Here is a 24,632-nt window from a genome sequence, read left to right as displayed (position 1 = left end):
AATTAAAGTTCGTAAAACAATTATTATTATTATCTTAAAGGTTTTTACGATGCGTATAATAAACTTACGGGGGGGAGGGGAAGAAAAACATGGAGTCGGGTATACCCGACTCCATGTATGGATATATATATGCATCGTAAAAACCTTTTTTTCTTTTTTTTTCTATTTTTCCTCGTTTTTTATTTTCGTTTGTTTGTTTGTTTGTTTGTTACAGGTTTGTTGATGAGACAAACGGCTGCTTCCATACCGTACCTCATATTATATTTTATCCTTCCGTTTTTGAAACCGCCGACGGCGAGAACAATGTCCGGTTGCACCGGTTGTTACTTGCAATGGCTAATTGCCATCAGTGTCATAAACGTACTTTGTCAGTCAGGTTTTCAATTATTTTTAGCCGTTAAAAATCATCACGGAAACTATTTCGTTTTTTGTAATTTTAAATAATAATAATAATTATTACTTTTTTTTATTATTGAATTTTGTTATTATTTTTTTTTTTTTTTCCCCGCGCAAATTTTCGAGCATCTCTCATCGAGACAATTGTTTTTATTTTTTTTTTTTACAAAACAGGTGACCAATCGGAAATAATTGTCAGAGAAATCGGATTTATTAGTTTTAATAATTTGCCAAGCCTGTCTTTGGTACTCATGATAAGTCCAGACGTTATAATGTTGTTAACATCAACGATATTTTACTTGATCATACAGAAAAGTTTGAGAAAAGCCGTGGATACGAACGATCCGCAAAATCAATTGTTTCTAGAACCGAAAGTTGAAGAATTTTTCACGGAAAAAGTTGATTATATAGCATCGAAAAGTATGTATAATGAGGAATGTGTTTAAAATTTAAACAAATTTTTCCCCGGTTGTTTATTATTATTATTATTATTATTTGTTACAGCAAAATTTTTAGCATTGATTTTATTATGTTTCACGGGTGCTCTGAGACCGTCTGCATCGAACGGAGTCTACTTTATCATATTTCTAGGGGGAGTGACTTGGTGGGCTTGTTTTAAAAAATTGGGAAAAGTTTTTTCCGTCGTTTCCAGGTTGGCTTGTTTATTTTCCGCCGTTCACATCACGGCTCTTTTATCATATCAAACGCAATCGTTTCAAACGGTTCTAAAACCCGATTCCCCTTTTATAAGGTGAGTGAATTTAAATAAAAGGAAAATTAATTTACGAACGGACAGAACGTTGTGAAAATTCAACGTGGGGATTTATTAAATTTCAGGTATTTTGGTTTGACAGCTTTAAAAGTCACGGATTGTACGGATCCACGTAACGTTCGTTTCAATAATTTAGAATGGACGTATTATGCGAATCCCGTGTCGATTCTCATACTTTATTTCGTTCTCGGATTGCAAAAATTTAATTATCAACCGTCAAAGGTAACGAATAACAATAATAATGATAATAATAATAATTTTTTTTTTATTAAATATATATTTAAGGCGTATTTTATAGAAAAATTCGTTCGCGGTTTTCACGAATTTCTACGTGTTATTATCGGTTTTTATTATTATTATTATTATTATTATTATTACATGCGCTCATGTTTACTCAAAAAAAAAAAAAAGGCTAAATTTCAGAATGCGGAAGATGTTGTTGGAAAAGGTTTAGCACGAACATTTTCCGAACGCCTTTCACAAAGACGTCGACTTGCGAGAAATCCAACGATTAATTGGAGAACGGGAAATCGTAAAGTCCGAGTACGTAAAAAAAAAAGGACTCGATCGTTTATACATTGCTTATGTCAATGTCGATTTTTTTAAAATAATTTTTTTATTTATTATGCGAATGATTCCGAATGATGATGATGATGATGCTTGTTAGTCGGGTGGGAAAAGAGAGAGAGAGAGATAATTTTCCAATCTTTTCCCGTCATTTTTTTTTTTTTTTTTTTTTCTAATCGAAAAAATTGTAAATAATACAATTACAAAGTTAACGAGAAGCATGAAATTTTTTTTAAATTTAAATTTAAATTAATGTCGTGACTTTAACTTATTATTATTATTATTATTATTTTTACACGTGGTTTCAGGAAAAAAGAAAAAAAAAAAAGAAAAATTTTTTTTTTTTTGTGCATTTGACGTTGTTTGTTAATGTTTGTAAAAAAAAAACTTGAATTAATTTTTTTTTGCAGTTTGTTATTAATTGATTGTTGGTTATTTATCCGGGAGCCGATGCATAAAAACGATAGCATGATTATTATTATTATTATTATTTTTATTTTGATTAGGGGTTAGTGTAAATATTTTTTTGTTTTTTTTTTTTTTTTTTTTTTTTTTACGATTAGGATTCAATAGTAACCGATTTAGCTCGAGGCAGTTCATGTACGGAAAAAACGCCTGTACGTAGTCTTATTTATATATATATATATATATATTTATTTATTTATTTATTTGTTTTTTTTTTTTTTTTGCAATTTCGTGTGGCATAACCGTCTTTATATTATTTTTTTATTACAAATTAACGCACGTAATTTATTAATAAGTATTTAGTTTTTAATTTAGTTTAGTTTTTTTGCACGCGGAAAATGGCGGAAAAATAGTTGCATAAGGATAATACATAATTAATAGTAAAAATTTGTTAATATATATATTTGTTAAAAATAACATCACTAAGATCATCATCATCACTACACTACACTACACTACACCAAATATCACAATTATAATCTATTCTTTCACCCACGTGTCTAACCACTTGGTTAAATAAAATAAAATTAATTTCCCATCATTATTATTATTATTATTATTATTTAAATTTGCACCCACCAAAGTCGTGCAACCATCGATTAGTTATTATTATTATTATTATTATTATTATTATAGAATTAAGTGTTAAGCACGGGATTAGTCAATCGTAACAATTCAAATCGAGTTTAATTTAATATCACGAAAAAAAAAAAAAATCACGAGAATTATTATTATTATTATTAATAATTTTATTTCCGGAAAATTTTTCTCATTTTAGCTCATAAATTCCGTCGGACGAAGGACGAAATACAGAGCCACTTCCGTTACGAGTGAAAATAAAAATGAAAATAATCCAAGGTCGTCAATTATTTCAAATAAGGAAAGGGATAACATACAGTTGAAAAATTTATCGGTCGAAGGTAAGGAATGACGCCCCCCCACACCACCCCACTTCCCTCCCCCCCGCAAAATATCTACACCGGATATCGATTTTTTTTTTTTTTTTAAACACGTTTCAGATTCTATTCAAGATTCTCCCACGTGTATGGAATTAGCCGTCGATGGTTTTATATCACTTTGTCAACTTTTGATACGTTCGTCGTATATCGCGACCAATATCGTCATGATGGTAACATTTTCCAGCCATTTTTAAAACTCTTCGTTATCTTCAATGTGATAACAAATTTTTTTTAAATTGAATTCTCCAGGCATGGAGCATAACGTATCACAGTTGGCTGACGTTTATATTGTTATTATGGGCGAGCCTGTTGTGGATGATTCCGAATCAGAGAAGGTCCATGTTACGTTCGTCTCCCTACATCGTCGTGTACGCTGAATTTTTATTATTATCCCAATATATTTTCGCAATGGATTTAACGGAAGAAGAATTACCCACGGTACGAATATAATCGAATCGAATCACGTGTCAACGACGCACGTGCAATTAAATTTAAATTTTTCACATTTCAAGGTCGTAAACGAAGTCAGATTGGATCACATTGGATTCGTCAAACCCTTGAATAATCACATGAGTCCCATATTGGTGAAAACTTTATTCACTTTCATGTTTTTATTAACAATGAGACAATTCTGTCGGGAACGTAAAGAAGAAAAGGAAAATAGTAATTTGTACGATTTGTCGGCTCCTCTTCGTTTATCAGCGAATACGGCGAGCGGTAATACGTCGTCATGCAACGAGAGAGAGAGAGAGAGTGGGAGAGAGAGAAAAATAATGGATTTTCCATTTTCCATTTTCAGGTCCTCCTCAACCGGAAAATCAAAATGCGATTTGGATAAAAAATTTGGGAGTTTTCGTTAAAAAATTAATGACGAAATTTTGGATTTGGGTCGTCGCCATTTCCCTATTCGTCATCGGCGTCACCGGAAAACGGATAACGGTTTTCAGAATTGTTTACATGGGCCTTTTCCTTTTTTTCATACTAACGTTTCAGGTACGAGATACAATCATGATAATTTTCTCTTTTTTTTTTTTTTTTTTTTTTTTTTTTCCCCCCCCCCGTTCGAGAGTAAAATTTGTACGATTTTTCCACGGTAGATCTCGTACAGAGCTTGGCGACGAATGATGTACGGATTTTGGCTCACCGTCATCATATATTCAATGTCCATATTAGTTTTAGTTTACACGTATCAATTTGAAAATTTTCCATCGTATTGGGAAAAATATTTACACATTTCCAACGAATTGTAAGTGTTTACAAATTTAAAATTATTATTTTAGTAGGTACGGAAAAAAGAAAAAAAATAAATAAATGTACTTACCTACCCGTTGCAGGCAATTAGATATCGGATTGGAATCATTCGAAACGGCGGAATTGTTTGTCAGATTGTTGGCACCGACTTTCTTCGTCGTCATAACGGTCGTACAACTTCATTATTTTCACAAAGAATTTCTTGCCATATCCGATTTGGGAAACAGGTCTAGGAATTATTATTTTTTAGAAAAACCTTTCTATTGAAAAAAAAAAAAAAAAAAAAACCAACGACGACGACGACCAATCAATCAATCATTTCCTCTTTTCTCCTTTTTGAATCCTTTTTTTTTTTGAATTTTCCGTGTCGAATTGTTGGAAACTCCGTAAGTCCTGAAAGAAAAAAAAAATCGACGAGATGAAATGTTTTGGTATATAATGATTAAAAAAAAAAAATTTTTTTAAAAAGTTATTCTGTACCTTTTTCTGGTCGTTTCAGAGGTGCGAGTATTTCAAGAGGTGGAAAAGGAAGTTCCAGATCCGATGGTAGTTCCGTTTTACCAGATGAATCCGTTCTCCCGTGTTCAGAATTGACTCCCGATGATGTTCCCCTTTTGGGACTGCAAAAAATATCATTTAGAAATTTAAGGCGTAAGACGGACGATGCGATTAATTCTCAAACATAAAAAATAATAAGAAAAAAAAAAATTATTTTTTTGTTCTAATTGTTTTTCTATTTTTTTCCAGAATTGTCCACGAATGAAATAAGAATATTATTAAATGGCGTCAAAGAAATTTTACTTAACGTTGTAGAATTAATTATATTATTTTTGGAATTGCACATGTTGAAAATTGTCATATTTTCAATTATGTTACTTTGCTGTTATAACGTGAGTAAATTTTGTCGTTGTGGTTTTTTTTTTTTTTTTTCCATCATCACAAACGAAAAAAACGCATAATTTTTTTTTTGTAAAGGTGGCAGCAACTCACATCGTACTAGTCGTTCTATGCATCGTGGCTTTGATGATGAGTTCGAAAATTCAAACGACCATAACTCTCATTTGCAGTAGTTTCATAGCAATATTACTCCTTTTGACGATGATATATCAGATACAGTACATTCAACAAGATGTTTACGTGTCCAATTGCACGGTGAGTAAAAAAAACCGAAAGCCTAATTGACGACCAGCAAGAACCACCATTATTAATCTCCACGTGGGAATTTTTCTTCCCTCCAGGATGTTTTTCCCGATTCGAAAATCCCATTCGTCGCAAACAATTCCGAATGGTTGGGTTTTAAAAAGGCGACGGATGAAGTGAGTCTCGTTAATTTACTCCAGGGATACATCGCCGTGTTTGCCGTCATCACTTTTCATGCCGTCATAAACACGAGACAAAGGTTTTAATTCACCATTTTATGTTTGACGTCATACGTCATGACGTCATTGATAACTTTTTGTTTTTTGTTGCAAAGAATCAATCGTCGTGAAACTGGAAGAACGCGACCGTACATTTTATTTCAAGGAATAACAAGAGAAATGGCGGATTCCAGCGTGAAAAATTGTTTGAAATTTTTAACGAATTACGGATTTTATAAATTCGGCGTCGAAGTAAGTAATGTTTATTTTTAAAATTTCGCGAATGTTTTCCGCGAATCGCGAAATGTTTTTTTTTTTTTTTTTTTGCAACAGATTTGTCTCATTGCAACGGTTGGAGTCATCGGATCGAGAATGGATTTTTTCGGTTTGGTGTACGCGGCGTGGCTCCTCATTTTATTCGGACTCTCCCGATCTTCCCTATCCTACATATGGAACTCTTATAAAATTTTTATCGCCGTTATGATATGTCTACAATATTTGATCGTGGTTGGTGCACCTCCTGGATTATGCATCGGTGAGTCGTTTGTGTGTGCGAAACAACCCTTTTTTCACAATTCAAAGGGTTCGATTTTATAACGAAATTCTTTTTTTCACCCCCCCTCTCCCCGGCAGATTATCCGTGGTATTATTCGGAAACATTACGCAGACTTCAAGAATGGATGTTTTTACCCGATCCGATAAAACCTCCTTCGTCTTATAAAATTCTCTGCGACGTCATATTGCTTATATTAGTCTCGAGGCAGTCGCTCTGTTTCAGAATCGAAAGGAGGAATAAATTGAATTATCCCGGGGGATCGAACGAAGTCATAATACAAAATTACGGAAACGTTGATTTTGAAAATCCATACATTGATCACATGACTTACACAAAGTGAGATTCTCTTAAATTTACGTCACAAAAAAAAAAAAAAATAATAATAATAATAATAATAATTTATTTTTAAAAAAATTGTGTCAGGTCTTCATTGGATCTTTTAAAAAAAGGGATTTTCTCAGCTTTGTTATGGATCACTTTGGCGGTGACATTCACGGCCGGAACGAGCAGAGTTAATATTTTATCAATAGGTTACCTCATAGGTTCTTTTATATTTTTATGGCAGGGAAACGATTTGTACTTGAGACGAATTCAAAGCATTTTAAAATGGTGAATATATACATAAATCATACATATCATACATTTTTATAATATCGATATTATTATTATTATTATTATTATTTTAAACCTGTTTAAACGATTTCAGGTGGAGTTGGTTGTTGGGTTACAACGTCATCGTCATTTTAACAAAAACCATATTGCAAATAGCCGGTTGTATTTTCATGGAAATCGTGCAAGAAAATGCGTGTTGGGTCGTTCAACTGTTGGGCATCGGTTGCATAAATAAATTTGGAGATTTGGGAACGTTGGGAACGTCGAAAGGTGCGTGGGTATGCGTGCGTGTGCGTGCGTGCGTATGCGTGCGTGCGTGCGTCCGCGTAACGTATTTAGATTTTTAAATAATATACATAAAAATTCTAATTTTTTTTTTAGAAGCTTTGCAATGCACGGTTCCGGATTCGGATATCGGTTTAGCATGGGACGGCCTCTGTTTCAGTTTTCTCATAATGCAAAGGAGGTTTTTTCACAGTTATTATTTTTTTCATCACATAGACGAAACGAAAGCCATGACTGTGTTGCAATCGAGGTTATTTTGCAAAAAGAATACGACGTTATCCTTAGCCTTTTCCGGACGTGCGAAACGAATAACATTTCGATCGTTTTCCAGGGGAGCGCAACTCATCGAAGAACTCAGACAGCAACAATTGCAAGAACAACAATCGCAGGAAAGGAAAGTTTTGGAAAAGATCCGCCATAAAATGGATAGAATAAAAGCTTCGCAACAAAAAGCGTCAAACGTATCGTCGTATAAACCCAGTCATTACGAAGGTGAGTAAAAAAAAAAATTGAATTCGTTTTAAATCCGGGAGTAAATGTTACACGCACGTGTCTCACACGTGTATTTTAAATAATTAATTTACATTTACGAAACGATAGCAACAAAAAAAAAAAAAAAATGGCATCTAAATATCAGGATTTTCCTTTTTTTGCTAATCTTGGTATAGAGGCTCAAGCACCTTTGGCCGTGCAAAGTCCCGGTGTTAGTTCGTCGTGTTCCCCCAGGGGTTATCACACACCCGTGTCGGAAGAAGCACCTCGTACGATACTTCAAGTTCCCACTCCCATATCTGCCATAATGACAACCATGGACGGATATTTGGAACCGCAGAGAATGTCGTTCAGTTCTCCTCCTAATTCAGAATTAAATCCCAGGTATTCCCTTGCTGTCGCAGTAGGAAAAGTTAGACGTTTAGATGAGGGAGGGAGGGAGGGAGGGAGGGGGAGGGAAAAGGAAAGATTTTTGCATGGACGGGAATTTACTACTCACATCCTCTTATTACGTATATAATCCCCTTTCTTTTTTTTTCTCTCTCTCTCGTGACGAAGGGTGCCATCTCCGGATGAAAGTTTTCCCGTTTTTTCACCCCCGCCGTACGGAACGACGGGAACGTCTTCGAGTTACGTTCGAAACATGACGACTCTGACTTCATCGTCGAATTGTCCTTGGGTCAACGTAACGCCCCGTCATTCTATCGTCTCGCAGTCGTCTCATCACACTTGTAATTCATGACTTCATTTATTTATTTATATTAATTAATTATTTTTTTTCCATTTCATTTTCGTTTATGATGTCGTCATGATGATGACGTATGTCGTCCATCGCTTACAAAGCTTTGTGAATAAGCATCTTCCTGCTGATTTTGTCTTTTTTTTTTTGTTATCCTTGTACATACATGCAACGATTTTGTTTTTTTAGTCGAATTTTTTCTTTTTTTTCCTTACATTTTTGAGTCACCCCTCATCTCCCCCATTATTACATCATCCGACGCAATAGTGAATCGTAAAAAAAATGGTTAAAACTTTCAAAAAATTTTATTATTTTTATTATTAGGAACGCGTTCGCCGGAGGATTTACGTTTCGCCACCAAGCATAATTCACGTCAACGTGGTAAAAAATAATTTTTTTTTTTTTTTCTTTTCGGTACAAAGCTTTTAAAAAAAAATTATGGATTAACTTGACGCTTATCCCTCTCCCCTCCCCCTACCCTGTCCTTTCTCCCCCTCCCTCCCTTTCGTTCCCTTAAAAGTATTGCTACGATCATTCATCAATTGTACATACATAAAATAAATACAAACAGAAATGATGACGATTAAAACTAATTTTTTGCTTGGTGACGGTGTATATATATCGTTGTAGTCGTAATAATTAGTTTTTTTTTTATCCAAAAAGCTAAAAACTAAAAACTAAAACGAATAGTTTTTTTTTTTTCTCTTTAGTATTTGTTGTATTGTATTTTTACAGTTTATCAAACACACACATACAGCTTTATTTGGATTAATTAAAAAACTAAGGTAAAACTAAAACAAAAACTAAAACTAGAAAATGCTTGCTTGATGAGATTTCGATTGCTTTTTTAAGGGTACTTTTTTTTTTTTTTTTTTTTTTGTATAAATAAATTGGCTGTTGTATGAGGGGGGGAGGGGGGGAGAGAGTCGATGTACGTCCAAATAAGCTGGTTTGTCTTTTGTCTTGTTTTTAGCCGTCGCCTTGTCTTGTCTTCGTTTTGTCTTTAACGGAAAGTTTCTAATAAATTTTTTTTGTTGTTATTATTATTATTATTAAAGCGATTCGATCGGGAGATTATTACATGTTTGAGGATATAGACGACGAAGAATTGGATTTGATAAAAGAAGACGAAGATGAAAGTTCATCTTCCGAGGGAGACGAAACGGATGGAAAGAAAAGATTTACAATGAGCAAAGTGAGTTTTTTTTTTTTTTTCCCCCAATTTTCAATTATTATTATTATTATTATTTTCTTACGACGCGAGAGCCCCGGAAAATGTTAAAAAAAAAAAAAAAAATTTTTGTTTTAGTTTTTAAGCACGGCATTGAAAACGGATATAACGAAAGCAGCCGATCAAGCTTTGACAACGGAAGAAATAATAACGACGCGACCCGCGAGACCGAGGAGAGCCTCGATGCCGGCATCCATGCTATTGAGAAAATCATCGATGGGGAAAAAAGTTGGGGGTCCGTCTTCGGTATTGAGCGCACCTGCGGGTCCGAGTACAGGTTTTTTCAAAACGAGAAAAGATACCGTACGATTATTTTATTTTGTTTCCCGAAAAAAAAAAATGTTTTTCCTTCTCACGAATGAAATTTTTACGAGTTTTTCATTTTTCCAAAGGGAGGAGGGGGAAGTGGAGGAAGTGGAGGTGGAAATGGAGGATCTCAAAGACGTAGTAGCATAACTTTACCCTCGGATCCTTCCAGATCCGATCCACAACAACCTCCGCAACAATCGTCCGGCGATAAGGGTGATGATGATTATTCGGATGACGGTTTCAAATATGTCACATCGAAAGCAGGTATACGCATAAACGAAACAAAACGAAAAGAAGAAGAACAAACAACAAACAACAAACATGTTTTTGTTTCAGTCAAAGAAAAGATAACGCAAAAATTATGGCAATCGTTCAAAGTTTTATGGGCGTTCGTGGAAAGCGCAATGGTGTCAATGATAAGAACTTTGAATAAAATATCAAAGGATTATCGTTACGTCGTCCGAGTTTTGGCACAGGAAAAACGTGACGTCAAGGTACGGAGAAGAATGAATTTCGATTTACGCCCCCCGCCCCCCGCCCCCCTCATAAAGAAAGAAGGAAAGAAAATCATTTTTTTTTTTTGGATTTTAGGAAAATGAAGAATTTAAAAAGGGAAGTCGTTTGGAAGTGTCGAAAGTTTGGAAACCGGATAAGGAAATTCTTTTACAATTGGGAGAAATAATTACGGCCACGTAAGTTTGTTTGTTTGTTTGTTTGTTTGTCCATCCGTTTGTCCCTCTGTCTGTCTCTCTTTTCAAATTTTTATTTAACAATCGGAAAAAAAAAAAAAAAAAAAAAATTTTGACTTTTTTTTATTCGTTTGTTGTTGTTGTTATTGTTCGGAATTATGTGTTTGTTGCCCAAAAGGCGTTTTTGTTTTCTTTTTTCTTTTTAAAAATAACGTAAAAGAAAATTTTCCAAAAAAAAAAAAAAAAAAAAACTCATTAACTAATTAATTTTTTTTTAATTAATTAATTAAAATTTTGGGAAAATTTTTTTTAAAAAAAAAAAAAAAAAATTGGGTTGTTATTCGTTCCGTCATGTATATTTGTAGAAGTCCGGGAGAGAGCATTGGAAGAAGGGGTTCCGGAGATGAATCCACAACGATCGTCATGGACTCGCCGAAAGAGGATAAAGAAAGGCTTAACAGGTCGGATTATAATAATAATAATAATAATAATAATATATATACATACATACATACATATACATTTATGTGGGGAAAAAAAAAATTTTTTTTCTTTTTTTCTTAGCTGTCGCTTTAACGTTTTTTCTTTTTTTTAAGCAAAAAAAAAAAAAAAAAAAAAATTTTCTTTTTTCTTCTTTTTCTTTTTGATTCTGCATTTTGTGATTTTTCTTTTACTTTTTTTTACTTTTTTTTAGTGATTTTTTTTTTTTTTTTTGAATGAAAACGAGAATGAAAAAGGATGGAAGAGGAGAGAGTGGAGGGCGTGGAGGAGGGGGGAGGAGGAGTAGAAAAAAGAAATGATTGAAATTTCCCACACACGCACACCCCCCTCTCTCTCTCTCTCTCTCTCTCTCCCCCCAACTATTTTTCTTCTTGTTTCGATCGATAATTTTTTTCTTTTTAAATGTTTTTTCATCATCATTATTATTATTATTATTATTATTATTATTATTATTATTATTATTATTATTATTATTATTTAAGTGTTTTTTTTTTTTTTCGTTTCTTTCATTTTTGCGGATTATTAAATGTGCCTTATATATTATATACATATATATGTCTGTTACCAGACCTGCATTGTCAACGATAACAGAAAGCGAGGATCAAGATATTGAATCGGAAGTAACCGAGAGGCCACGTTTGGGCAGGTCAGTTTTCAAATTTTTTTTTGGTTGGGGGTAGGGGGTAGGAAGGGAGGGGGTAGGGGATATAGTCAAACCACCGTCAAAATTTTCCAAAATTTACACTTTTGGGTAAGGTAAGGTAAGGTAAGGTAAGGACAGCACGACGAGAACGTTTTTTCTTCGCATGATTTGTTTTGTTTCTTTCTCTCTCTTTCTTTTTTCTTTTGTTTGTTTCTCTCTCTTTCTTTCGTTTGTTTGTTTGTTTTTGTTCTGTCGCCTAACGCATTATACGCACGTTTTTATTTAACACGCCTACATTCGTTTACCTAACCGTTTACCTAAATATATATATATATATATATATATATAATTTTTTTTTTTTTTTTTTCAAATTTCCCGGAAAAACATTTTAATAATAATAATAATAATAATAATAATAATGATAATGTTATTAATTTATATATGTACACGTATTTATGAAAATGCATGTTAGTGATAGACGTTGTTGGGTTGGTTCTCAGGACTGACTCTCTATTGCCGGACATACGAATCATAGCACCAAGTCAAGAAAGAGGACTCGATTACGACTACTTTGTGTATGATAAAAGGTAATAATGCGTGAGTGCGTGCCTGTGCGTGCGTGTGCGTGCGTGTGCGTGCGTGTGCGTGCCTGTGCGTGCGTGTGCGTGAGTGTTCTTCTTACGTGTTGTTGTTGTTGTCGTCGTCGTCGTCATCGTCTTTTGTCTGCATTTCATTTATTCTTTTTAGTTTTTTCATTTTGTTTTGTTTTGTTTCGTTGTTTAATTAATTTTCCATTAGTCATTGCGTCATCAATTTTTTAAATAGGTCGTTGTTTGTTAGTTTGTTGGTCGTTTGTTTTTCCGAATCCTGCAAAAATTTTCCGCGGTTTTCCTTTATTTTATTATTATTATTATTATTATTATTATTATTATTATTATTATTATTTATTAGCAAACGCGTGTATTTATCATCATCATCATCATCATCGTCGTTAATTTTTAATGGATTCGAAGAGTAAAATATTTTCCACGTTAAATAAAGCTCACGCGTGTAAACAAAATGCACAAAGTAAATTTTAAAAACTAAATTAATAAATTAATTAATTAGTTATTAGTTATTAGTGATTAGTTTTCATCATCATCATCACCATCATCACGTTATTTTGCACAGAGAATAGATTAAATTCATTTATTTTGCCACTTTTTTTTTTTTTTTTTTTTCGGGGTTGGTGTTTTTAAGTTTTGCACGTAAAGCGTCACAAACATTTTTTTTTTTTTTTTTTTTTTTTTTGCTTGGATGATTCGCTGTCGTGTTTTCATCATCATTATTATTATTAGTCGAATTAAATTTTTTTTCTTTTTGGTTTCCTTCCAGCAGCTCCGACACGGATACGGGTAGGGAAGAATGGAGCGCCGCGAATTCTCCAATATGGCTTCAACTCATGCTGGCGTCCTGGTACGCCATCATTTCTCATTCGGAATTGGTTTGTTATTTCGTCATTTTCCTACATCAGATAAAATCTCCGACGCTTTTGTCACTTCCTCTTCCCCTCATGGTTTTCCTATGGGGATCCCTCACGATGCCGAGACCGACGAAAACGTTTTGGATCACTCTCATTGCTTACACTGAGGTAATGTGGATAATGTTTTCAATTTCGTCGCGCGTTTTTAAACACAAAAAAAATTTTTTAAAAAATGTAATTTTTCAGATCGTGGTAATAATCAAATGCATGTTTCAATTTGATCTTTTGCCGTGGAACCAGACTCTGTCACCGGAAAACAATCCATTTTATCCTCCTAGAATAATAGGGGTTGAAAAAAAACCCTCGTACGCGTCCTCGGATCTTTTACTATTGCTGATTATATTTTTCCACAGGTATTTATAAAACTTTTTTCGCGTGTTTAATAATTAATTACCGATTGAAAAACGTCACTTATTTTAAAATCAGGTACATGTTAAAAAGTCTCGGATTGTGGAAAAGCACACAGGAAGACATTTTATTATCGCACGTCGAATCCGGTTATAATTTTCACGAATTGATTCGCGTCGACGAATCGAAAAACGTACCGCCCACCATCTTGAGGAAAAAAAAATTCATGGACGGAGGAATTCATTCGTCCGGTCATATCAAAACGGAATCGCAATTCAATTTGATAAACGAAGGACAAGACGACACGTCCGAGGGGTAAGGAAAAGAGAGAGAGAGAGAGAGAGAGAAAGAAAAGGAAAAACCTTATGGGAAAATTTTTTTTAGGGATTCGTTCGATAAGAAAAGCGATATTTACGGCGAAAACAATGAAACTCACGAATCGACAACGGACGGTGGGAAAATGGAAAAATTTAAAAAAAGTTTTCTTTGCATAACAAAGGGAGGAGGAGACGAGAGTGAAAAAACCGAATATGAAAAATCTTTGTATCCGAGACACTCCGAAGCCTTCGAGAAATTTCCAACTTATTTTAACGAAGCGTAATTATTTAGTTTTTATCATCATCATCATCATCATCATCAATATGGCGGATGAATTTGTTCACATCACTATATCTCATATCATTTTCTTTGTTAAACAGTCGAGCGCAATATTGTTCCACGACGAAAAATTTCTTTTCACAACTTTTGGATACCGGAAGTAGATTGAGTGCCGACGTGTACGCTTACATGTTCATTTGTGATTTTTTCAATTTTCTCGTCGTACTCTTTGGATTTTCCGCATTCGGAGTAAGTTTTCAACGAGTCTTACCGATGAAAATTTTCCTTTCCTAAATTAATTTTTTTTGTTTTTTTTTGTTTCCGTTCGAATATTAAAAACAGACTCAGCAAGGAGATGGCGGAGTGTCGGCTTATTTGGAAGAAAATAAAGTACCCGTACCGTTTTTACTCATGATGATTCTTCAATTCGGTTTGATCGTCATCGACAGAGCTTTGTATTTGAGAAAGTACATATTGGGAAAAATTATTTTTCAATTCGTTTTAGTCATCGGCGTTCACCTATGGATGTTTTTCATACTTCCCGCCATAACGGAACGGTAACAAACCGTTTGATTTGTTTGTTTGTTTGTCTCTTTCTAGTTTTTTCACGTCCTTTGTCGTTTCACCACGGATTGTTTTTTTTTTTTTTTTTTTTTTTTTTTCCAGGCCTTTCAATCAATTACTACCTCCGCAAATGTGGTACACGGTCAAATGTTTTTACCTTCTCATGTCCGCATATCAAATACGAGCGGGTTATCCGACGAGAATTCTGGGAAATTTCCTTTGTAAAAAATACAATTACATAAACATGTTTTCCTTTAGAGGGTAGGAAAAACATATTATCGAGCTTTTCATTCGATGATGATGATGATGATGATGACGTCATATGTAATTGTCCACATGTTTTCATTTTCAGTTTCATGGCTGTTCCGTTTCTCTTTGAATTGCGCGCTCTCATGGATTGGATTTGGACGGATACGTCTATGACGTTGAGCGATTGGTTAAAAATGGAAGATATTTTTGCGCAGATATTTCAATTGAAAGTATGCATTTCTTATTTCCCTTCTTTCGATTAATCGTTCTCGAACTCGAAATCGAAAAAAATTTTTCTTCTTTTTAACATTCAAGTGTCAGAGAAGAGCAGAAGCCGAGTATCCGTTACCGAGGGGAGAACGTAAAAGTCCACTTTCGAAATATTTACTCGGCGGAGCGGGTTTGTTTTTGATCATCGCCATTATTTGGTTTCCTCTCGTTCTTTTCGCACTTGGAAACACGGTCGGAGAATCCAACATTCCCTATGACGTCACGATATCCCTACGAATCGGCGCTTATCAATACATATACGAAATGTCGGCGCAAAATAACACGATTTACAAGTGAGTAGTCGAAAAGGAGTATCAGGAGTATAAGGGGAGGTATTTTTTTAAAAAAAAAAAAAAAATGTTTTAAACGATTTTCAGATATTCCGAACATGAATTCGATACGATAACAAACATGTATAAGAAAAATCGAGATCGAGAAGCCGTCACGTTTTTATCAAATTATCAATTCGACGATGTCGCTGTAGTCAAATTAAGCGGAAATTCTACGGTCGTTTGGGGTATATCACCCCCGGATCGAGAGCTTTTGCTTCAAGAAGTCGAATCGAGTGAGTCAAATTCTACGTTTATTTGAGCGGTGGGTTTTTTTTAAAACTCGATTTAAGGAAAGAAAATCCTTTTCAGATCAAACGGTATCGATAAAATTCAGTTGGAGAGTGTCGAGAGTGAACAACAATCCGGAAACCGTTGGTGTCGTCATGGGCGAGAGACAAATTTTCTTGCAACCTTTCGTGAACGGGGAAAGAAATCCGAAGCGAATAGAATTATCAAACATGTTGAAAACATCGAATTCGTCGCAAACCCCCGTCGTCATTGAAAACATTTTGCCCAAATTTTTAAAAATAACAAACAAGGGAAACGCGGATCCCATATCGAAATTAATGGCCGGCGACAGAGACAACGGTTCGTTTTGTTTTGACTTTTTTTGCCCGATGGTTTTTTCTTTTTATACGTCAATTTTTTATTTTTTGTTGTTTTTCCAGCTACTTTTAGAAACATATCGATCAGTTTGAAAACGGGAGAATCCAACATTGGCATAACACAACAATGGTGGGAAGTGAGGGAAACGTGCGACGATGAAAATTACAAAAACATTTTATCGCGTTTGCCATTGAACGAATGCAATCTTTTCCTAACGATGTTCACGTTTAACGATAAAGCATTTCCGGCAACTCTCAGTTTCATATCCGGAAAAGGGTAATTTGAAATAGGAAGAAAATGCTTAATGAAAAATAAATAGATAAATAATAATAATAATTTTAAAAACGTTTCAGAATCATCGGACTTTACGTTTCCATCGTATTCGTCATGTGGACTTTGGTCCGAGGATTTTTCACCGGAATCTCATTTAAAATCATGTTTGACGACATGCCCAACGTCGATCGCATTTTGCAGGTAAGTTAGCAAAAGCTATTTCCGGTTAATTTGATTTTCTTTTGTATCCGCTTTTCCCCCTCCCTCCCTCTCCCTCCCTCTCTCTATCTCTCTTCCTCTTCCTCTTCTTCCTCTCTCACTCTCCTTCTCTCTTCCTCTTCCTCTCTTCTCTTCCTTTCCTCTTCCTCTCTTCCTCTCTTCCTCTCTCTCTTTTAAATGCTTTATTTTTACTCTCTCATTTCCAGTTATGCCTCGACATATATTTAGTAAGAGAAAGTAACGAATTTGCTCTCGAAGAAGATTTATTCGCCAAATTGGTTTTCCTATATCGATCACCGGAAACGATAATTAAATGGACGAAAGAAAGGAGAGAAATCGAAGACGATGAAGATGGCGCCGATGGTAGTCAATTACCCTGGGTCGAAAATTAAAGTTTAGTTTTTGTTTAGAATACGACACGCACGTTGGTACAAGCACGTATACGCATTTCGTTTACGCACGCACGCACTCACGCACCCACCCACACATTCTTCCGATCGAATGCGATCATTTTTCATTCGAAGGCCCTCGGGGCGCGGGGGGAAAAAAAAAATTTTTATATAACTAGCGGGCTTGTCGTTAAATTAGATAATTGATTTCTACTGACACGATTTTTTTTTTTTTTCGATTACCGGTAGAAATGATAACCGAATTCGTTATTGTACATTTTTTTTTGTTAAATTAAATGCATTAAAGAGAGTGAATGAAAATATATATATGATAATATTAAATCCTATTGTAAAAAAACTATGTTAATTTATAAATTAATCTATGTTAATCTATGATCAATCGATCAATCAATCAGAGATATTTTTATTATTAACATGTAATCATCACTATCGCTATTATTATTATTATTATTATTGTTTACTATAACCGATAAACATTTATTATTATTATTTTTTTTTACACAAGTGATAAAATGTGATTGCAAAAAAACTAGTCAAACTTAGTTATTATTAATCATAAAATATGCATTCGTAATTATTTTATAATGGCATTTTTGCAAATATAAATCATTTTTTTTTGTGATATGTAATAGTAATAATAATAATAATATTTATAATTAATTGATTTATTATTATTATTATTATTTTATTCATTTTTTTATTTTTATTTATATATATATATATATTTTTTTTTTTAAATCAGATATTTGTTAAATAATTGTTTGATCGAATGCAATAAAAAAAATAAAAATAAGAGAAATAAATAAATAATTTTTTTTTTTTTTTTTGTAATTCGATTTACGTATTATTTATTTATTTATTATCATTATTATTATTATTATTATTATTATTATTATTATTATTATATTTTATATTAAGATAATAAAAAGAAAATAAAAAAAAAAACTTATTTATTTTTTTTTTAAAAATATTTCCTTGCTGTCTAGCTTTAAATCACATCGCCTCACAAAAAAAAAGTTTGTTATGTATTATTATTATTATTTCTATTATTATTATTATTATTATTATATACGTTTCTAATTGATAATGATAATAAACCAAAAAAAATGTATTATTTTTTATTTTATTTTTAATTTTATTCATTGTAAATAAATGTCTATCTATCTATATTTATATATATATTGAAAAAAAAATTTTATTCTTTTTATTTAAAATAAAAAATTATTATTATTATTACTATTATTATTATTTTTTTTTTTTAATAAAGAATATATATTTTTATTTTAATAACTTTTTTATCTTTCTTAACTTTTTTTTTTCTATTTTTTTTTTTTATTTTTTATTTTTAACGATTTTATTTTATTGTTTTTTTTTTTTTGACGGAGATCACACGTTTTTAAAGAGAGAGAGAGAGAAAAATATATAAATAAAAATAAAAAGTATACAAAAGTATTTCTTTTTTATTATTATTATTATTATTATTTTATTACGAACGCATTTGATAATAATAATAATAATAATAATAATAATAACTTTAGAAAATAAATTTAAAAAGGGCGTTCAATCCACGTATCCATCCACGTGGTGTTTTTATCATTTATCACCAAAACAAAAACAAACGAACGGGAAAAAAAAACAATAATAATAATAATAATAATATTACGCAAAAATGCCATGTCAACCTTTACGTACCGGACGATTTTATTATTTATTATTTATTAATTATCAATAATACTAATTCTATCTAATACGAAAAATAATAATAATAATAATAATAATAATAATAAAACGTAATAGCGATCAAAGTTCAAAAATTATTTAAATAAATAAATAAATAAATTGCTTTAACCAACGATTTTGCGAATAATAATTACGAGAACAATAATAAAAATAATAAATATTAATAATAAATATTTTCCGCCATTTTGTTTTCTTTTTAATATATATACGATAATAAAATAAAATCAAATTAATTTTTCTTAGAAAAAAAAAATAAAATAAAAATTAATATTTTAAAATTACAACAAGGAAAAGAGAGAGAGAGAGAGAGAGAGACATACGATCTACCTGCTATCAATATTTTAAATATATATATATATACAAAATACAATGGTTCACGTGACCTTTTGAACTTTTGTAAATATTTTTTTCCTCCCCCCCTTCTTTTTTTTCTATTTCAACAAAACGCATTCGAAGAAAATTTGTTATGAAATAAATAAAATGTCTGGGCGTTGATCATGTGACCTTCGTACCTTAATTCTTTTTCATATTAAAACCCTCCTAAATTATTATTATTATTATTTACATATTTACTAAATATCGATAAACCAAAACTTTAAATTTAATTTTATCAAATTGATATATATATTTAAAACCGATACGACGTTCGAATTTTTAACGGTTTTTATTTATTTAAAAATAAACTTTATTATTATTAATTAGGAAATTCATAATTACTTTTAAGCAGAAGACAAAAACTATTCCTTTTATGAATCGAAAAAAAAAAAAAATTCATTTAAAAAAAAAAAAAAAAAAAACAACTTCCTGTTTTAAAAACAAATTTTTTAAATAAAAAAAAAAGATTTTTTTAAACAAATGATGCGAATAAAACAAAAAAAAAAAAAAAATGAATTTTTTCACTCAGTCAATGAATTCTTTTCATTATTATTATTATTATTATTCCTCTATCCATTTATTAAAGTTTTAAAGTAATGGGATTTCATAGTCTGGATATTGTGGTGGGATTAATGCCATTAAAAAAAAATATTTTAACCCCAGTATTGTTTTTTTTTTTGGGGGTGTTAATGGTGCGAATAATGAGCATTTTTTTACAAAGAATTTTCATCCCTTAAATTTAACATTTAAATCTTTAAACCCTTATATTTCTGTGTGGGTTAACCTTTTGTTGTCTTGATCTTTAACACAACCTGAATACAATTAAGTTTCTTTATCATTATTGCAAAATAATAACGATAGTAACAATGTAAATTATTGTTATCAAGGTACCAATGATAATAATATTTAATATTAAAATGATTTTATTAAACTAATATTGGCCATTCATTGTTTTGCCACACATGTCCATACATGCATGTGCATAATTGGCAAAGGGCTGAAAAAACGTTATTGTAATTTTAAAATCATCAAATTTATACTATTTATAAACTTAATTGCACTTACAATTGTTATTATTTGTAAAAAGTAAAAGAAAAAAGCACGAAAATCTATTAATTAGATGTAATGAAAATGATACTCATATTATTTAACACTAAACGAATCATGATGTAAAAACAAAATGGCGGAACATGATAAATAATAATAAAAATTATGAAATTTTAAACGTTTTAAATGATTAAATAAAACATAAAACTATCGTAAAATTTAGTTTTTTTTTTTTGTTTTAAAAAAAAAAATAATAATAATAATAAAATAAAAGTAATGGTTTTATTGACTTACCACTAAAATTGAAGACAAATTTGAGTGAGAGAGAGAGAGAGGAAAAAAAAAAACGCTTTGGTTTTTTTTTTTTTTCTTTATCTCCTTGTCGATGTTTCGTTGTTTCTTTGACATCCGATATGTATATAACATAATCTACGAATTAAATATAAATGATAATGTAAAAATGTACATAATAAGCAAAAAAAAACGTTGAAACACTGACACACACACAAACACAAAATATAAAAAAAAAAAAAACTTTCACAAAATTCAAAATGGTTATAACTGTTATTATTATTATTATTATTATTATTACAAAACGTTAAATTAATATTGAAAAAAAAAGAATTCACATTGAATATAAATAATTAAAATAATATGAAATATATACACGTTAATATAAAAATCGTTTAAAATTAATTAAATATTTAAAGTAAGTAATTAATTGTGAGAAAAAAAACGAAAAAAAAAGGATGAAAAATGGATGAAAGATTCGAGTTGTATTATATCAACCACCACCGCCACCGCCGCCATCATTGAAATCGTCAGTTGTTGCTCAACTTTCGTCTGCTTTCGTTCTCGTACGCGCGCGGTTCACTTTGCGACAAGTTTTCCCGATAAAGTTCTCGAACGTTCTTTTTTTTAAATTTGAAAGGGAAAAAAACCGTTTTTTTTGTGCTGTCTCGCATTAAACGAAATCAAATCTCGCGAATTTATTAATTTATAATTGGATTTTGTTTTTTTTTTCTGTGGTTTAATACATTTTTTTAATCTTTTTATTTGATATTTAATAATAATATTAGTGAAAAATATCAAATTTATAAAAATTATAAACGGTGTGTGTGTGTGTTAATTTAAGAACTTAATCAAGGAGAAAAAAAAAAAAATTTCTTTTTTTTTTTCTAGAAATCTCATTTCTTTTTCGTTTTTATTTTTTATAAAAGAAAATGTTTTATAAAAAATAATAATTTTTCACGGTTATATAAAAGAAATTTTTTTTTTTATATATATATTCAAATTCTCTTTTTTTCACTTCATTTCATTTTGAAAAGAGAAAAATCTTTCCATAAGGATTACTGGGTAAGTTTTTTATAATATTACATACAAAAAAAGTTATTAACGGTTTTTTCCCCCCCCCCCCCCCTTATTAATTATTAATAACACATAAATCCCTTTTTTTTTTTTTAATGTAAATGTATTCCCATTAATTTTTTAATACAATATTAGGTAGAAATAAATTATTTAAAATCATCAAAAAAAAAAAAAAAATAGGTTTAACATGAGAAAACAAAATTTTTTTAAAAAAAAAAAAAAAAAAAAAGATTATTAAGGGTTTATTTTATTATTAAAATTATTTTTTTGTTTTTCATTTATAAAAGAATTCATTGAGTAAATAAAAAAAACCCTCCTATTTTGTTTTCTCACATTTTATATGTACAAAATATTTATTTAATAATTCTTCAGATAAATCATTTACTCATATTTAACATGCAAATATATATATATATATATATATTTTATTAGTCATGAGTATTTGTTAATAAAATTATCATTAGCATGATTCTTTATCAATACATGTCAGTTGATTATTATTATTATTATTAATTTCAATTCATCATATACTATTATATAAACATAATAAAAACCTTAATTAAAAAAAAATGAGAGAAAGAAAATTTACACACAAATTTAACTACTGAATATCATATATCATGTATGAATGTGAAATCATGTGAAACATATCAAATTGTCTGTCAATTAAAAACTTATTGAAATAATAATAATAATGATGATGTTGATAAGAATCAATCTTGAATTTTAATATTTTATTTAAATTTTATATTAATTTGTTATTAAAATGTGAGGTTTTGCTTGTTTGTTTGTTTGTCTCTCTCTCTCTCTCTCTCTCAAGTAAACTTAAAAATTAAGTAGAAATTATGTAAGTTATTAATGCTCATAATTAATATACATATATATAAATTTATGTGTTTATGTATATATATATATATATATATATATATATATATATATATATATATATATATATATATATATATATCAGATATAGATAAAATCTTTTTAAAATTTTTTTTTTATTAACATCTTTTTCACACAAACACACACACACACACATAAACACATTAAAATTGTTTTGATTTATATGTACCTAAAACCTGTTTGAATGAATTATACAAAATTTTTTTTTCTTATAGGTTTTTATAACTATCTTTAGATTTTTTTTGGTTAACAATACTAATTATTATTATTATTATTATTCACATTGAAGTTGTACAATATTATTAAAAATAATTTTGCTTAGAAAAAAAAAAAAAAACAAATTGTGGTCTTTTGTACCAACATGTCCACCCACCATTTTAACAATTCATAAAACAACAAAAGATTTTTTTGTTATTGTTGTTGTTTTATTATCAGTACAAAAAAAAAAACAAAAAATACTGTAATTTTTATTTTAATAAATATTTTAAATAATTTGTCATAGAATACTTTAAGCTTATTCAGAAAAAAAAAATGGCGGTGTTTAGTAGTAGTAACATAAAAAAAAATAATAATGATAAAATTTGTATACCTTCAATTTATGGTTTTAAGGTTTATAATAATATTAAAATGCGAACAAGTGTGCTGTTGTTGTTGTTGTTGTTGTGGTTGTTGTACGAGTTTGCAAAATGAATAATTTAAATTTTTTTTTTTTTTTTTGTACAACGTGTTATGTACGTTTTTACAAACGTGTTTGTTTTACACAATAATTCCAATAAGTATAAATTATTTAAAAAAATGATTTGAAATTAGGGGGCGAGAGAGGGGGTATAAAATCGATCAATAAAAAAAAAAGGGGGTGGGGAGATTTTAATAAAGTAAATTATTTTTATATACGTGCAATAACAATGTATTATAAAAACATTTTAAAAAAAAAAAAATTATTGGAAATTGTTTTTTTTTTTTTTTTTTTAATAAAAAAAATTATGTATATAAATATATAATGGGGCTTTTTTTTGCACTATAAAAAAAAAATTCATTGGAAAATGTATATATATATATATATATAACGACAATTAATAATTCACGTGTATAAATTTATTATTATTATTATTATTATTATTATTATTAACTTTTTCTCAGAACTTAAACTAAGAAGCTCTATAAATATTATGTTAACGTTATTATATCCTTCTAGTTTTTTTTTCTTTTTTTTTAATTCATTATTATTATTATTAAAAAAATATTATTAAATAAAAATTAAAAAAATGCCAAGGGTAAAATAAAAAAAAAAGGAAAATATTAAATTTTAAAATGAAAAAAGTAATAATAATAATAATAATAGTAATAATTCAACCGAAAAAAAAAAAATTTAAATTTTTTTTTTTACCGGTTATTATATCGATCATCTCAAATAATATACGATAATAATATTATAAATAAATAATTAATTTTATTTAATTTTTACACGTATCGAACATACATAAAAAATAATTAATTGGATTGCAAAAACCATAAATTTCAAACAGTTGCAAAATAATAATAATAATAATAATAATAATTTGCATATTTATATGTTATTAAAAAATAAATAAATAAATAAATAAAAAGGTTATTAAAGTTCAAATTTATTTTTTTAATTAGGATTTTTTTAAATTTAAAATAAATAAAAAAAGCACATAAATTATCTTTTATTATTATTTTTTATTTTTATATTCAATACCTTGAATTTATATATAAATAATAATAATAATAATAATAATAATAATAATAATAATAATAATAATAATAATAATAAATTCAATATTGTAAACACGCCTACAAACAAAAACGGGAATGAAAAAATAAATAAATAAAAATTTCTTAACGTTTTTACAAAAAAAAAAAAAAATACATAATTAAATAATATCCGGTTAATAAATCACAAAAAAAAAAAAAGTCAAATATTTACTCGTTTAATAATTTATTATTATTATCATTATTA

The 24,632-nt window shown here is 29.8% G+C and overlaps 1 protein-coding gene across 1 annotated transcript; it reads left to right on the top strand.

Annotated features, from left to right (window-relative positions):
- Positions 1-89: 89 nt before the first annotated feature.
- On the top strand, positions 90-17,197 carry Phum_PHUM462560 (uncharacterized protein; the record flags this gene model as incomplete). The annotated part of the gene is made up of 52 exons (XM_002430041.1): positions 90-99; positions 215-376; positions 571-816; positions 901-1,147; positions 1,234-1,390; positions 1,592-1,711; positions 2,299-2,352; positions 2,979-3,120; positions 3,220-3,329; positions 3,409-3,597; positions 3,672-3,876; positions 3,959-4,152; positions 4,257-4,321; positions 4,494-4,637; positions 4,910-5,061; positions 5,203-5,316; positions 5,393-5,547; positions 5,649-5,809; positions 5,885-6,020; positions 6,102-6,303; positions 6,402-6,660; positions 6,748-6,933; positions 7,031-7,206; positions 7,318-7,471; positions 7,553-7,713; positions 7,890-8,132; positions 8,182-8,225; positions 8,293-8,427; positions 8,677-8,718; positions 9,375-9,405; positions 9,511-9,647; positions 9,762-10,024; positions 10,126-10,486; positions 10,584-10,684; positions 11,047-11,142; positions 11,751-11,828; positions 12,326-12,412; positions 12,624-12,710; positions 13,200-13,455; positions 13,534-13,700; positions 13,774-14,010; positions 14,080-14,292; positions 14,394-14,541; positions 14,635-14,849; positions 14,959-15,117; positions 15,209-15,335; positions 15,421-15,668; positions 15,753-15,956; positions 16,003-16,295; positions 16,376-16,589; positions 16,667-16,787; positions 17,012-17,197. 52 exons carry the CDS (start codon positions 90-92, stop codon positions 17,195-17,197), a joined length of 8,394 nt encoding a protein of 2,797 aa, XP_002430086.1.
- Between the last annotated feature and the right edge of the window lie 7,435 nt (positions 17,198-24,632).

This window comes from Pediculus humanus, genomic scaffold (genome assembly GCF_000006295.1).
Source record: "Pediculus humanus corporis 1103172108247 genomic scaffold, whole genome shotgun sequence".
NCBI classification, from domain to species: Eukaryota; Metazoa; Arthropoda; class Insecta; order Psocodea; family Pediculidae; genus Pediculus; species Pediculus humanus.
This window is presented reverse-complemented; position numbering and strand designations above follow the sequence as displayed.